The sequence below is a fragment of the Peromyscus leucopus genome, chromosome 4 (assembly GCF_004664715.2).
Source record: "Peromyscus leucopus breed LL Stock chromosome 4, UCI_PerLeu_2.1, whole genome shotgun sequence".
Classification (NCBI taxonomy): domain Eukaryota; kingdom Metazoa; phylum Chordata; class Mammalia; order Rodentia; family Cricetidae; genus Peromyscus; species Peromyscus leucopus.
In genome coordinates, this window is record NC_051066.1 from 94,418,211 (window position 1) to 94,435,068 (window position 16,858).

Consider the following 16,858-nt stretch of genomic DNA (forward strand, 5'->3'; position numbering starts at 1 on the left):
ACACACACACACACACACGAACACACAATCAATCAAACAAACAAACAAACAAACAAACAAAAACCATAAACAACCTCTGCTGGCAAGGTGGTGAGTACTTTTAATCCCAGCATACAGGAGGTAGAGCCAGTCGGATCTCTGTGAGTTTGAGGCCAGCCTGGTCTACATATTGAGCTCTAGGATAGCCAGAGCTACATAACAGAGAGACCCTGTCTCAAAAAAAAAAAAAAAAAGAAAGAAAGAAAGAAAGAAAGAAAGAAAAGAAAAGAAAAAAAAAGAAAAAGAAAAGCTATAATTGGAGTAACATTTAAAAAAAAAAAAGAGCCAGGTGGTGGTGGTGCACACCTTTAATTCTAGTACTCGGGAGGCAAAGCAGGCAGACAGATCTCTGTGAGTTCAAGGCCAGCCTGGTCTACAGAGCGAGATCCAGGACAGGCACCAAAACAACACAGAGAAACCCTGTCTCAAAAAAACAAAAAACAAAAAAACAAAACAAAAAAACAGAGAGAGAGAGAAGAGAGAGAGAGAGAGAGAGAGAGAGAGATTACCTAATTATGTAGGCTATCTGGCTGTGTCTCTTTCTTAGGATACAGAAGACATTTTCCTTCCACCATTCTGTAGCTAATGTAACTGTTTCAAGCTGGGCTCCCACCTCCAATTTTGCTTCCATCCATACTGCAGTCAGTGTATTAAAATTTTGTAATCATCAGAAACTAGAACAGTCTATAGATAAAACAGTTGAAATTAGCTATATGACATCTGAAGCCTAAATCATGGTCATCTTCTGACTATGGCCGAGTAACAAATCCAGCCCAGACTTAGTGATTTAAGCCTTAACATTTGGTTTGCCCATGGATTTCTCAGGGTTTGGCAGAGACCTCTTGTCTTAATTCCACTTAGTGTTAGGTAGGCTTGATTAAAGACCAGGAATGGAAATAACCTGACTGAATGTGGGGGTGGGGAGTGGAAAGGGTTAAAGGGAGGGAGGAGCAGATGGAACGCCTCAGATTGTAACAGCCGCAGACTCACATTACTTGTGCTGTGCTCTCTTAGCAAGGCAGTGACATAAAGTCCGCCAAGTCCAAAGGCAGGGAACATCGACCCGACATCTCAGTGCACACATCGCCCTGGAGTGTGACCGTGTGAGATGTGATGTCCCGAATCGGCCATCATCGGGGAAATGCCGTTTGCCAGGCATCATTGTACTTGCCACGTAACAGAGGGAAATAATCTAAAATGAATCGAGTTAGAAAACAAAACACAGGCCCTGGGCTTGCTTCATCTCATGGGGACGTCGTTGTCCTGCTAAAAGGGAATAATTTGTCCATCTCCTAGCCACTTAACCAGGTCCTGCCCAGAGTAGCACAGCCATCTTTCTAGATGCGGATCAGATCTTGTTTCTCTTTAGATGGCCCATCAGTGCTGCCCCCCCACATACATTCCTAACTCCTTACCATGGTGATGCAACTTTGACACGTGGCCTTGCTTTATTAATATCCCTTGTCGTTGTTGTTTTCTTTGTTCTCTTCAGCCCCACTGAACAACTTTCTCAAGATCCTTCCAACACCTTTTGCCTTAGGTCTTTGTACACACTTAGGCCCCCTGCTCTTGACCCTCTGTCTCTCCATGCTCCTACTGGCTCTTTTGGACCAGCTTCCCGGAAGTGGCATCTCTCCCACACCTGCTACCAGCTGGCCTAGGGCTCTTGTCTCTCCCTGGCGGGTGCTCTCAAAGCGCCCTACCCTAACGCTTCCTTCTGCCGGGGTCTCACTTTGTTTATCACCACACCCAGTGCCTGAGCACAGCAGAGGCCTTGGTTAGATGAGCGTCTCTGCCTCACACAGCCCAGGGCTGGACTCAAGCAAGCAGGGATTCCCACAGCCCTGTCCTGCCCGGAATCCTGTACCTGAAGCAGACAGTCAATGCTCCATGAGGAGTCTCGAGGAAACGTTAGCAGTTTCATGTGACCTGGGCAGGCAGGATCTAAGAAGTGGCTCAGGGCGTCTTTTCTCTTCCAGCAATCACCCAGTTAGGCAGGCCTGCCTAGAAGGGACACACCTTGGCAAGCACTGGCGGAATACTTGTTTATGCTGTGTGAATGTGTCTGGAGCCTATTTCTGGAGCAGGTACTGGATGCAAGCCTGTGCCATTCCAGCACTGACCTTGCCAAGGCCTGGGTGATGAGTGCATGTGCCAGAAAAAACAGTGGCAGTCACTTAGCTTACTTCCCTGGCTATACCAGGTCATTACTGCCTTATCCCTGGTTGGTAATTATCCCTCCCTGGCTGCAAGGTCGAGTACTGTTACGGCTTTGCTTTACCTTTTGATCTGTTTCAGTAAGGACACAAGGAAGGAAGGAAGGTGAGGTGATAAGATTCTCCCAACTCACATTTCACCGATTTGAGGAAGTTCTCCCTAAGGTTTTAGGGTGAAAGGAAACAGATCAGCATTTCAGGCCAATCTTATTTTTCCTATGGTTAGTCTAATTACTGAAAGGGAACTGGAACACGAAGAGGTCATTTGACTTATTCATGACCACACAGTAAGCCACAGGACAGAGATAGCACCCCAAACACTTGGTTTCAAATGTAGTACCACTTCAAGAGCCTAGAACAATCTATATACTCATAGATTCACTGGCTTTGGGAGCTCATAAGAGATTGGGCTTAGGTTGCTGGGGCTTCACCTTTTTAAAAGGAATGATTACTTAGGCTGACACCTCTGAAACAACTAAGAGTCCACAGCTAAAACTCACTGGAGTCCCTTTTATGGAGATTTGTCTCAGAATGAATCAAGATGGCTGGAGATCTGGAGCCTCCCTCTCCTACCTCTGCCAGGGTTTCCTCTAAATCAGCCCTCCGCCTTCTCATACCAAAATGTCCGTGTGTGTGTGTGTGTGTGTGTGTGTGTGTGTGTGTGTGTGTGTGTGCACTTGTGTGTGTGTAGGTGCCCTTAGAATCTAGAAGAGGGTGTGGGAGATCCCCTGGAGTTGGAGTTACAAGCAATGGTGAGCTGTCCGGTGTAGCTGCTAGGACCTGAGCTTAGGTCCTCTGCAAGAGCAGCAAGGGCTAACCTGAGCCATCTCTCCAGACCCCAAAACATCTATTTTTGAGGTAGAAAATAGGAAGTAAAGGTAAGAAAAGGCTAAGCTTTTGCCTGATCATAGAAGCACTACTTTCTGCTCTACAAGAACACTGTCCGTCCGTCCGTCCCAGGACCAGCTGCTCCTTGGCAAGGTTTCTCAGGACCCTGCCGCTTTTCTTCCTGTTATGACTGAGGAAGAATGATTTTCTTTTATCATACAGGATGAAGAAAAACCTTAGCCCTTTTCTTTTAATCCTCTCCATCTAGCTGAAGCCATTAGCTGGCCCTGGAGGAATAGTGAGGTCATCTGTCATCTGACCCACGGACAGAGATGGCAGCTTGACAGCCCGGTTCGGTGCCAGATTCCATCACTGTTCAGGCTTCCCCAAGGTGCCACCCAAGGCCACCTTTTATGTCAAATATATCCTACTGACCAACAGCTGTAGGAATAAAGCTAATACTGGTAGTTGATGGGGGAAAAAAAGGGATGAGAAGAGTGTATCTGGAAAATATGAAGTATTCCTATCATTAAGGAAACATATGATATGACCTATTTGGCACCTACCCTTTGCAATAAGGGTTGATTTAAAAATGAGCAAGTGTGGCAGGGTGGTGGTGGTGGTGCATGCTTTTAATCCCAACACTCAGGAGGCAGAGGTACGTGGATTTTTGTGAGTTTAAGGCCAGCCTGGTCTATGAAGAGGGTTTCCAGGACAGCCAGCAACGTTACACAGAAAAACCCTATCTCGAGGAAAAAAAAAAAAAAGAGCAATCTGAAGATTTTTAGTCACACCGCTCATCATCATTATGGATTCACTGTTACCCAGCAGCCACAACCCCAGAACCTTACCACAGAACGTTTAGACTGTCAGAAGCATGTATTAAAAACAGCCCTAGACCTAGGTCTGGAGAGATAGCTCAGCAGTTAAGAGCATTTATTGCTCTTGCAGAGGACCTGGGTCCAGTTGCCAGTACCCACATGGCATCTTACAACCACTTGTCACTCTGGTAGCCAAGGATCTGAATCCTCTTTTGGTCACCATGGGCTCTTCTTGCTCATACATGGTGTACAGAAACTCACACAAGCAAACACACATCCTCATAAATAAACAATTAAATAAGAAAATCTTCTCTTTTTCTTTTTTGAGATAGGGTCTCTCTATGTAGCCTTGGCTGTCCTAGAACTCGCTATGTAGACAGGCAGGCCTCACACTTACAGATTTTGAGTTAATGGTCTTCCTCTGCCTTTCTGAGTCCTGAGATTAAAAGCCTGGGCCACCATGCCTGGCCAAATAAGTAAATCCTTTTGCTGTTTTTGTTTTTTGATTTTTTGAGACAGGGTTTTCCCTGTGTAGCTTTGCCCCTTTCCTGGAACTCACCCTGTACCCCAGGCTGGCCTCGAACTCACAGAGATCCGCCTGCCTCTGCCTCTGAGTGCTGGGATTAAAGGTGTGAGCCACCACTGCCCAGCCCAAATAAGCAAATCTTAACAAACACACACACAAAAAGAGGCTGGCAAAGGTTGCTAGCTCCCCTGCCATAGCATACCTCCGTCTTTACTTCCCTCCCTCCTGGGAGTCCGTATGAGAGGCAATGGGTCAACAGTACCATCCACACCACACAGTTGTTCCAATGACGAAGTTTTATATAGACAACTCAAACTTCACATGAACAACAACACAATAAACAAAGAGTAAATGCAAGCTCAGTCAGGAAAGTTGCTGCAGGGAGCAAGTTTGGAACTAGTCAAGAGTTGTGTCAAACGCTAAACCATATTTACAAGTCTAATTTGGAACTTGGTACAAAAAGAAGCTGGGGGAGAAGCCATGAAATAGAAAATATATCTACACAGATAAAAACACCCACGTTTCACACTTCTTTTTTTCCCATTTTTGACACAAGGAACAAATCCAAAGGAAAAGCCCATTTCCCTAGAGTTCTTCTATTTACAATGAGTATGTGAGAAAGCCCCACAAGGGCTTGGACTCAAGGAGGCTGACTTCACTCTCCTTGGCTCCACTTGCTCCTGACTCCTTAGCTATGGAATGCTTGAGACACAGACATGAAGACCCAGAAGTGAGAAAAATATATATATATATATGGCTCACTTAACCGATACATTATATATATACAAGAGCTCAATGTCTCCAGGCTCTTCCACACCCTGTTCTTCACTGGATCCTTGCAAACCTCTCACCTGCAGCAAGAGAGCTCAGTCAAGCTTTCTGATCCAGCACACACTGGGTCAGTCACTTCATCCAAGACAGTCACACAAGCCAGCTCCCAGCAAGTCCTTGGGGGCCAGCAGCTGTCTGCTCTGTGGACTGGAAGTCTGGGCGTTTTCTCTCCCCGGATTTCACTTTGCTGCCGGGCTGTTGAGCTCTCTCTCCAGTGTTTCCCCCGGGCCCCAGCAGCTGCTTGGCTGATGTGTGCGTCATTTATTGTTCTCCTGCCGCTGGCTTGTCCCCGGCCTCTGGCTTCTCAGCCTGCGACTCTGGAGGGATGAGAAACTGGACCTCCTCTGTGCTGATGGCAACTTTATCTGGCTGAAGCCACCGTTTGAAATGTTCCAAGGTGCTAGAAAAGAGCAGAGAAGGGAAGGGCTAGGTCAGCCCTCGATGATTAGTTTAATGGTAGGCTCGGTGACTCAGATACTGCGCTGCGGCCCACCACCAGCGTCCTCCCGGCCCCGCTTTCCCTGATAACACGGAGAAAGAACGGTGCTAACGGCTCTGACGCTGCGTCCTGGCAGCTCAGCAGCATCATCTACCCCCTAGTGAGCACTTTGGCTCTAAGCAGCCAGAGCCCCTTCAAAGCAGCGTCTCTGAAGGCTTGATGAGAACAGCTGAAGAGCTTGTGCCTCAGTTTTATCTTTTTTTTTCCCTCCAATCTGAAAAGGCAAGAAATTGTCAAGGGGATGAAACAAATAAATACCAAATGATGGGTGAGACAGAGAACTGAGCTCTTTTCTACCTAAGACAGTGTGAGGCTCGATTACACTAACAGAGCTTATTTGTAAGAACTGTAATTTGGGAGAGGGAGGATTAAGACCCCCAGATAGAAACATCTGAGCATCCAATGTTCCCACCAAGGAATGGCCACTATGCCAGGGGACTCTTCATTTGCCTGTGTAGAGGGGGGCTGGTCAGGTGTCAGGTTCCTATCTCCCTCCACCTCCCTTAAGCACCCGGGATCCCGTACCTTACAGTTATTACACAGTCACAGTAAACTAGAAATGGATATAATATGAACACCATGCTATGCTCTTTAATGACACGCAGCAGCTAGGTACTGGTGGCTCACACCACAGTTTTCAGCACCCAGGAGGCTGAGGCAGGAGGACTGTCACAAGTTCAAGGCCAGCCTGGATTACACAGAATGAGACCATATCACTAACCAACCAACCAAACAAACAAACAAAAAGCACAAAGCCATACAACTATGTGTTAACCAGCAGCATCTCTCACATGAGCAATCTCCTACCTGCCCTCACGAAATGCAGAATTGCCTGCTTCAAATACAGACTTTGAGTTTGAAAACCAATACCAATAACCACTGTTCTCCAGTAGTTTCCCATAACCACTGCTTCGCTTTCAGTTCCGCGAAATGACAGAAGCGTTCCCACAGATGCAGGTGGGAGGGACCGAGCCCAGGGCCAGAGGTCAGAATAAGCACACCCATGCCCACAGCTCAAGAGAATCAGGTGAAAGAGACCCTTCATCTGCCACCCTTTTCATGGAACTGTTCAAATTATTTCCATAGAAAAGGGAGTCGAAACAAAAGCCAGGGCTCACTGAGGTTTGTTTTGTTGTTTTTTAAATATTTTTTTGGTTTTTTATTTTTTTATTTTATTATTTTTTCAAGACAGGGTTTCTTCATGTAGTTGTTGTTGTTGATTTATTTATTTATTTACTATGTATACAGAAGAGGGTATTTATTTATTTATTATGTATATAGAAGAGGGCACCAGATCTCATTATACGTGGTTGTGAGCCACCATGTGGTTGCTGGGAATTGAACTCAGGACCTCTGGAAGAACAGCCAGTGCTCTTAACCTCTGAGCCATCTCTCCATCCCTCCGCTCACTGAGTTTTATGTGTGAGTCCATGAGCAGAGAAGCCTACTTCAGAAAGAGGGAATTCTTTCTCGACTACACAAGAAAAAGTTTCGGCTCCTTTGTGTGTGTGTGTGTGTGTGTGTGTGTGTGTGTGTGTGTGTGTGTGTGCGCGCGCGCGCTTTGTTTTTTGTTTTTCGAGACAGACAGGTTTTCTCTGTGTAGCCCTAGCTGTCCTGGAACTCGCTCTGTAGTCCAGGTTGGCCTCAAACTCAGAGATCCACCTGCCTCTGTCTTCTGAGTGCTGAGATTAAAGACCTGCGCCACCACCCCGAGCCAAAGTTTTATCTTCTTAGTGTTGGAGTAGAGGGAGGTTTTGGGGAGACAGAACATTATGCCAAGTTATGAATGGATCAGGAATCCATGTAGCTTCAAATTGCCTGTTTGGGGAAGTTTAAGACTCACTTATGTTGAGCCTTTACAGACAGAAATAAACATATTATCTTGTAAGCCTTCAGAGAGTAGTTGGGCTAACCTTAAAATGCTACACTGATTTCTGAAGGGCCTGAGAGTATGCTGACTCAAAATGTGAGAGAAGGCAAGGGAAAGTGCTTTGTAAATTAAATGAAGTGTGACTATGATGTTTTATTCAGACATTGGCCTTGATTCTGGCTGTAGCTTCTTCACATGACACAATGGGACTCTCAAAACCAATATTAACTGTGTGTTCTGAGCTAAAGCCATAGTCCCCTAAGGCCTTTGCTTAAAATGGGAGTTGTTATTCCTCCCACCAATTTTCTAAATTATGTGTATGTATGTGATGCACAGGTGTGGTATGTGTGTGTGCAGGTGCACAAACCCTTGGGTATACACTGAGAAGTGAAAAGAAGACATCCAATGTCTTGATCCATCATATTCTCCACCTTGTTCCTTTGAGACAGGGTCTCCCACTGAACCTGGAGTAGGCCAGTGATTTTACAGAGGGTTACAGTTAAGAGACTACGTTAGGTTTCAGAGATTTGGCCTCTAAAACAGTGTGGAGATTGTAAGACCACAGGCACTTTCAAAGTTAGACTAAAGGCAATTTGCAGTGTGATATACTCATGTGCCTATGGGGGCCAAGGAGTGAAATGTGATGGTTCAAATGAACTGTCCCTCATATATTCAGACATTTGAACACTTGGTCTCCAGTCAACGATGCTGTTTAGGGAGGACTAGGAGGTGTGGCCTTGCTTGAAGAAATGCACCACTGAGGGAGGCTTTGAGGTCTCAAAGCCTCCCACATCCCAAGTATACTCTCTGTGCTTCCTGTTTATGGCTCAAGATATAAACCCTCAGCTTTCTGCTTCCATCTCCAGTTACCATGCCTACCTGCTGCCAGGCTTACCCACCATGATAGATTCTTCCTTCTATAAGTTGCCTTGGTCACGATGTCTTATCACAGCAACAGAAAAGTAACTAATACATCATCCTCCAAACACCAAGCAGTGACATCACATAAAAGATGCTTTAAAAATATATCTGTTTGATCCACACACTTTTTTTTTTTTTCCAGGTTTCTCTGTGTAGCCCTGACTGTCCTGGAACTTGCTGTGTAGACCAGGCTGGCCTCGAACTCAGAGAGATTCACCTGCCTCTGCCTCCCGAATACTGGGATTAAACTGAGCACCACCACTGTGGGGCTGACCCACCCACATCGAATAGCTCTACTAAGACAGAAGCTCTACAGCAATGACAATTAGGAGATAAGAAAGCATGGTTCTGTGGGTTCTCTACTTCCTTCTCCAGTGCACCATATAATGAAAAATGAAGACAGTACTTCATCCTCAACTCCATTAAGTCTGTGGCCAAGATGTAGCTGAGGATATTTGCCATTCTGAAAAACCCACTGTTGGTTTAAGGGCAAACTGGACAACCTTCCAAGGGCTGATTTCAGCTCAAAGAGTTATCAGTATCAACTGATACCAGTACTCTGACGTCACTCTCCCTGAGTTCTTTAGTGAATGAAAAGCATGTTCAGTGAAACCAGCTGTCCATCAATTACCTCTCATCAGAATCAAGGCCATCCACAAAAAACTCCGATGCTAACTTCTCTTGGAGGAATCGATCCCAGCATTCCTTCTTAGCTTGGGCCAGAGTTCGAAGCATGTCCTTGGAAGTTACTTCCTCATTTAAACCTTTGATTCTTTTTAGTTTCTTCTCTGAAGAGAAAAGAAATGGAGCTTAACACAGAGAGTATGAGCCAGTATCAGCAATATAGCAAATTCAAGGCTAATCCAGGCTACTGGAGACATTGTCTCAAATATCCAGCCAAACAGACCAAAACAAAAACAAAAAACCCTTTTACTGATGAATATATCCACAATCCCTGAAAAAAAAAAAAAAAAAAAAAAACATTTTTAGAGGAAAAATAAAAGTGAATTGAAGATGCTTCTTTTCCAGTCCTGCACTGTATGGAGTAAATGTTTAACCCTGGAAAAAGGAAGAGCCATAGGCTCTCATAAATAAATCAACGGCATGTTTTGTTTTGTTTTGTTTGAAATCACAGCAGCCTAGCAGGTGTCTCTCTAAGGAATGCTTGTTTTCCCTGGCTTGGCATGTGTATTCCATCTCCTGTTTTCAACTCCTGGAAAGGAATGTCTCTGAGGAGTAAACGGTTTTTCTTCTGGTTACAAGGACATGAAGTGGTTTCCAACCCTCACGAGAGAGAATTAGAGAAAGTGATGAGAGACCAATGGGTCATTAGATGCTAAAATTGACTTGATGGGAATGCACTAATAAGAGACCTTTAGGATCTCTATGTGGGATTCAATTCTTGATTAAAGAAAAATATCTTCCAACATTTTAAATAGTTCCTCAATTTGTGGCCTGCATGTTGGAGCCTAATAAAAGCAAATATCTTGTAATCCCTTTGAGAGTGGTCCACAGGGCTTCCCAATGATAGATGTTTAATTACTCTTCTTTGCATTTGAATTGTTGAGGAGCTCTCTTTTGAAGCGCGCAAGAAATGACATCACCATGACTTTCTGTTTAATTCAGTCTTCAGCTGTATAATTCATGTACTTTGTAATGTTTTAGTCAAGGACAAGCCACATATGTCATAGTGATTTCATAAGGTCGGGGATGTCACATGTCTTACTTTGAGTGAGTACACTCTACCGTGTTCACTGACGAAAGCCCCTTACATTACGTTTCTCAGACAATATCCTGATTGTGAAGCAGTGTGGGAGTCTGCACGGGTGTCCCAGCTGCCTGCTTGCCGGAGATTCTCCCTAGCAGCCTGCCACTGTTGGCATACATTCCTTTAGAGCAGTGGTTCTCAGTCTTCCCAGTGCTGCGACCCTTTAATACAGTTTCTCATGCTGTGGGGACCCCCAACCCTAAAATTATTTTTGTCGCTACTTCATGACTGTAATTTGGCTACTGTTGTGAATGGTAATGTAAATATTTCTGGAGACAGAGGTTTGTCAAAGGGGTCACAGGTTGAGAACCACAGCCTTAGAAGAAGACGGTTGTTGGACCCTCACCTAAGATTCTGGCTCACCTTCCTGCACTTCCTGCCATCTGCCCTATTGCATGTGGGCAGCCTCAAGAGGTGCTACATTACGTGGGCTGGGGAAGGGTGGCCGGGGAAGGGTGGCTGAGGGGACGCCGTCTATGCTGCTGTCGGGGAGCCATCATCTATATGGCGTGATGTCTCTCAGGTTTAGTTGCTCTGGGGTCATCCATGCTTCTGTTAGTAGCCCCTCACCTATGCTCTGTAAACAAGACCAAGAAATCACTTGGTTCCCCAGGGGGAACTTCGGGGTTATAGTACTTAGTTTTGTCGTTGGGACCCCATAAGGAAGGAGTGGACACTGTCTCCCTAGGAACAGAATGCTCAAAACAAGCAATTGATAGCTGTTTGAGGGGTAACATCGATCTTAGAACCAATAGAAATTTTATAATATGCAGTCTTGTTTCCATTTCTAAAAAAAGTTACATCAGCTAACAGACACTGACCAAATCAATAAACACCTTGTATTTCTGTAAGTCACCACCAAGAGCTCACCCATATAAAACACCTGAAGTTGATAAATGTTAATGTTTAAGGCTTCTTTTTCCTTAAGGATATAAAAATGATAATGTGTATCTAACATTTATTTGGCTGAATTTTTAATTGTTACTTTTTTTTTTTTTTGGTTTTTCAAGACAGGGTTTCTCTGTGTAGCTTTGCGCCTTTCCTGGAACTCGCTTTGGAGACTAGGCTGGCCTCAAACTCAAAGAGATCCACCTGGCTCTGCCTCCCAAGTGCTGGGATTAAAGGCATGAGCCACCACCGCCCGGCTTAATTGTTACTCTTATTGGTGGATTCTTTTTGTCACAAGTTTATTTGGCAATAAAAACAATCTTCAAATTGTCTAGCCTTAGTTGTCATGGAGATAGGTACTCTTAGTGGGTAGAATGGGCTTCTGAGTATGCTAGGTTCCCAAGCATGTATGGTTTTAATAGGCAAGCAGGCCCAGGTACTGTGGCACACTCCAAACCTGCCTGTCATTATTACCTAATCCTTTCCTGGGCTGTAAAAAGGCTCCCAACTTCCTCGAGAAGGAAATTTTAATTACCAGTTAGTTTCTTAACTGATTTTAGAAAAGGCCAGTGGAGTTTTAACTTTCCAACCAATATTTACCAATCATCATCATAATCTCCAAGAGTGGGGTATTTTGTTCTTGTTGTTGTTGTTGTTGTTTGTTTGTTTGTTTTCTGAAACAGGGTTTGTGTAGCCCTGGCTGTCCTGGAACTCACGCTCTAGACCAGGTTGGCCTTGAGCTCAGAGATCTGCTTGCCTTTGCCTCCCAATTGCTGGGATCAAAGGGTGAGCCACCACTGCCCAGCTCCAAGAGTGTTTCATATAAGTCCTGGTCTCGTGCTATCTACCAGCCAAAGGATCTGGTTCTTCCCCAGACTGTTGCCTCTTATCACTGTGAAGCAGATGTTCTGTCTACCGCAGACAGAACCCTTCTGCCCCTTGGCCATGACAGCAAGCATCATTCTTCTCTGCTGGCTCCCTTGCAAATTTCACACAGATCCCACATCATGTCTTCCACCTTTCCAGCTGCATTCAAGGTCATCCTCAACTACACAGTAAGTTCAAAGCCAAACTGGGCTACATGAGACCTTGTCCATAAAGTGGGGGTGTTGGATGCCGGGGGATATGGCTCAGAGGTAGAACTTTGGTTTGTCTAGTATGTATGCGACCTTGGGTTTGAAAAGCAGCATAAAGAAAGAAATATCACAGTCAAAGTCAGCCTGCGGTGGTTTGAATGAGAATGGCCCCCAAAAGCTCATACATTTGCATACGTACTTCCCAGCTGGTGGAACTGTTCCGGAAGTTTAGAAGGTGAGGCTTTGTTAGAGGATGGGTCACTGGGGGCAGGCTTTGCAAAGATTCATACCACTCCTAGTCTCTCTCTCTTCTCTCTCTGTCTGTCTCTCTCTTTCTCCACCTTGTAAGATGTGCGCTCTCAGCTGTTCCTGCCACCATGCCCTTACTCTGTCACCACAGACTCTAACCCTCTGAAAGGATAAACCCCAAATTAAACATTTTCTTTTACAAGATGCCTTGGTCATGACGTTTTTCCCACAGCAATAGAAAAGTAACTAAGAGCCAGGCGGTGGTGGCACACGCCTTTAATCCCAGCACTCGGGAGGCAGAGCCAGGCAGATCTCTGTGAGTTCGAGGCCAGCCTGGGCTACCAAGTGAGTTCTAGGAGAGGCGCAAAGCTACACAGAGAAACCCTGTCTCAAAACACCAAAAAATAAAATAAAAAAAGAAAAGTAACTAAGACGTTGTCCTAGACTGACAGTCTCTTTCCCCTTGCATGAAACAATTTTAGTTTCTCATGCAAGGGGAAACAATTTTAATTTTAATATCTCTCTAGATATTTACACTATGGCCACAATACAGGGCACTGAAAATATATTCAGGAAATGTCTTTAAAATGGCCAATAGGGGCCTGGAGAGATGGCTATTAATTAAAAATATTTACTGCTCTTTCAGAAGACTGAAGTTACTTCTTAGCAACCATGTTGGGCAGCTCAAAACTGCCTGCAACTCCAGATCCAGGGGATCTGACACCCTCTTCTGGCCTCTGAGGGTACCTACATGTCTGCATATACACATATACATACAGGTGCAGACAACTAAATAATAAATCTAAATCACTAACAGAAACAGAATGACCCATCTGGCAACACACTCCCATTCCCACAATTAGTCTATTTGATAAAACAGGTTTTTAGCCAGGCAGTGGTGGCGCACACCTTTAATCACAGCACTTGAGAGGCAGAGGCAGGTGGATCTCTATGAGTTTGAGGCCAGCCTGGTCTACAAAGCAAGTTGTAGGACAGCTAGGGCTATTACACAGAGAAAACCTGTCTCAGAAAATAAAAAAAATAAAAAAAAAAATTTAAAAAAGAAAGAAAGAAGGGGGGGTCCTTTCCAGCCAAGAACCTGAGACATCCCCTAGAATCATATCTGGCCCACACGTGGCAAGGACAAAAAAACATAATAGAAAATTAAAGATAATGTAACAGAACTTGCCTCTTTAAAAAACACAGGGGCTGGGGTGAGAGGAGAAAGAGAGGGAAGGAGGGAGAGAGACAGACAGACAGACAGACACACACACACACACACACACAGAGACAGACAGACAGAGAACTTACCTAGAGATGCTAAATACACTTCTGAGTCCTGCAAAGGAGCCCAGGGCTTTACAGATGGCTTTACAGCAGAGTCCGCTGCCTCGGTATGGCCTTCACCTGCAGGGCATGAATCCAGAAAGGAGTCCGAGAAGGCGTGGCTGGCAACATCTTCTTGGGCAGGACTTGGTAGACAAGAACAGATTTCAGCCCAGAGGTCTCGGCTAGACTTTGCAGCTGAAGAGTCAAGACTCTCAAACATTTTCATTTGGAGTCTGAACTGAAAAACAGAAGCTCCAGTGAGTGAAGACCAGCTCCAGTACAGTATAATGCTGGGTGTGGTAGCGCACGCCTTAGGCCCAGAGCTTGGGAGGCAGAGGCAGGTGGATCTCCGTGAGTTCCAGGACAGCCAAGAATACACAGTGAGACTTTGTCTCTAAATGAATGAATGAATGAATGAGAGAAAGAAAGAGAAAGACTATATATAGTCTAGGAGCTGGAGAGATGACTCAGAGATGAAGAGCACTGGCTGCTCCTGCAGACAACTAGTTTGGTCTTCAGCATCCACATGGCAGCTCACAACCATCTTTAACTCCAGTTCCAGAGCATCCAATGACCTCTTTTGGCTCTGTGAGCACCAAGCATGCATGTGGTGCGCATACATACATGTAGGAGAAACACACATAAAAATAAAAATAAATAAATCTTGCCGGGCGGTGGTGGCGCACGCCTTTAATCCCAGCACTTGGGAGACAGAGCCAGGTGGATCTCTGTGAGCTCGAGGTCAGCCTGGTCTACAGAGCGAGATGCAGGACAGGCACCTAGAAACCCTGTCTTGGAAAAAAAAAATCTTTAAAAAAAATACAGTATAGCCAGGTGTGGTGGCACACACTTTTAATCCTAGCACTCCAGAGGCAGAGACAGGTGGATATCTGCGAGTCTGAGGCTAGGCTGGCCTACATAGCAAGTTCCAGGCCAGGGCTTTATAATGTGACCTTGTGTCAAAAAAATTAAAACACACACACACACACACACACACACACACACACACCCTGAATGGGTAAAGGAGTCTAAGAAATACATTAAAAGAGTCCAGGGCTTTACAGTTGGCTGGACAGAAGAGTCTGTTCCTCCAGATGGCTTTCATCTACAGGATGAGAATCCATACAGGAGTGTGAGAAACCACAGTCCCAGAACTGCATTCTATATATTCAAGAAACACAAGAATACCTGTGATGCTCCCACATGCACAAGTAGCTAGCTACACTGTTCTCTGCGGATCTCTTTAACACACAGCTGTTCTGTCATCCGTCAGTTAAAGCCTGTCTTCAGCGGGACACAGACTGACAGTCTTACATAAGAAAACAGCAAAAACATTGCTTGGTGAAAGTGTCTGTCAAAGAGGACTATCATAATGCAAAGGCATTCACTCACTACAGCAGCAGCTGGGCTGTACCCTTCAAGTTCCTCCACATCCCCATTCATACTTCTTACCACTTAATTTTTTTATTACTATTTTAGTTGCCCATATTTATGCAGTAACGTGTGATAACTCAATAAAGGTATGTGATGTGTAATCACCCAGATAATTAGCACGAATACAAACACTGAAAGAGAGGCATTTTTATCATTTTACAGACACAGTTAGGTGTGGGGGAGCACATCTGTGAGGCCTGCACTCAGAAGTCTGAGACAGAAAGGTTATGAATTCCAGGAACTGGTGACGAAGAAGGAAGAGGAGCAGGAAAAAGACCAGGAAGAAGCGGGAAGAAGAAATAACAAGATCAAATGAGTAGTTTGTTCAAAGCTGCATTGCTGGTATATGATGTTTTGCTTCCAAAATCCTTATTTTTACCCAGCACCAACATTCTGCCTGCTTGGGAAACGCACTGAAAGCCGCCCACGCTGAGATCAACGAGACGGGCTATGTGCAGAGCCTAGGGATTTCCATAACCATCTAGGTTTATAGAATAGGTCGGCTCCCGCTTGTAAGAGGGCTTTTAAAGATCAGGAAAGCTGACGAGGGCAAAGTCTGAAAAATTCCAGCAGACAGTTCAGACAGCGCGAGGGCCCAAAGTCAGAGGAACAGCTATGTCACGGAGTCCTTAGATCCTCCATGAAAGTCTTCTGAACACACCCAAACCCCAAGTCTGCTCTCACCCGGGAGCTCGCGTGTCCCTGACCCCAGAACGTCCAGAACAGTGGAGGAAACCGTGTGTCCAGATCCCAGGCCTCAGTCACTCGGCCTCAAGAATTGACTGGCCTTGATGATCTGGTCCCTGATACCCTCAGTTGTGGTCCGGGGTCAGGCCATAGGAGAGGATGCTAAACACTGGACCGTGGCCCCCTACCTACCGCAATCACCTGCCCAGCAGTCTCCAAACGCCCAGCTCAGGTCTGTCGCTGGCAGTCAGGAAGAAGCCGTGAGGGGCGGAGTCTCTGAATGACGGAGCTCAGGAGCCCTCCAATTGATGCCTGATTTTTTGGCATCCTGTGAGTTGATTGGTAGAATGGAGTTAGTGACGCCCAGAGGGCCGGCAGTCGGTGGGCGGAACTAGTAGTTGCCAGGGAACGGTGGAATCGCTTATCCAGAGTTTCCTCTCCAAGACCGGACTGATTCTTAGCAGGTCCCAGAGTTCCAGCTTTCCACCCAGCCATCCCCGACTCGGATAGTGAAGCCAGTTTTCTAGACTTTTCTTGGTCCCGAGAGGTCTTGATTTCTAAAGCCCCATCGGAAAGAAAGTGCCTGCCTGTCTTATATGTCTAGATGGTTCTCGAAGCCCCGAGGCTCTAGGTGCAGCCCTTTCCACCTGCCATTGCCTGGTCTGTTGTCCAGTGTATTTCCCAATCTTGGGCAAAAATACAGATTTTGGGGCAGTAAGTCATGTATCAATTACCTCCCAGACAATTCTCTGAATATTTGCGTTGCCTTTACCCCTCGACTACCCCAAGTTAGACTATGTCAGTTACACAGGACATCAGGGCCATTCGCCAACTTCTGAGACGTTCCTTTATTCATTTAGTTGAAAAATGCCAAGC

At 45.4% G+C, this 16,858-nt stretch overlaps 1 protein-coding gene across 4 annotated transcripts; it reads right to left on the minus strand.

The window, feature by feature from the left end:
- Nucleotides 1–4,707: 4,707 nt before the first annotated feature.
- Nucleotides 4,708–16,261, minus strand: Ccdc32 (coiled-coil domain containing 32). Of its 4 annotated transcripts, none has more exons than XM_028885974.1 (4): nucleotides 16,184–16,261; nucleotides 13,844–14,099; nucleotides 9,183–9,339; nucleotides 4,708–5,661 (listed from the first exon to the last, which is right to left on the minus strand). In XM_028885974.1, the coding sequence occupies exons 2-4, from the start codon at nucleotides 14,085–14,087 to the stop codon at nucleotides 5,523–5,525; spliced, it is 540 nt and encodes a 179-aa protein (XP_028741807.1). In that variant the 5' UTR covers nucleotides 14,088–14,099; nucleotides 16,184–16,261; the 3' UTR covers nucleotides 4,708–5,522. The 4 variants fall into 4 exon arrangements, with proteins under 4 accessions (XP_028741807.1, XP_028741806.1, XP_028741808.1 ...); XM_028885973.1 differs by having other exon boundaries at nucleotides 16,175–16,257; XM_028885975.2 differs by having other exon boundaries at nucleotides 13,844–14,094; nucleotides 16,175–16,253.
- Between the last annotated feature and the right edge of the window lie 597 nt (nucleotides 16,262–16,858).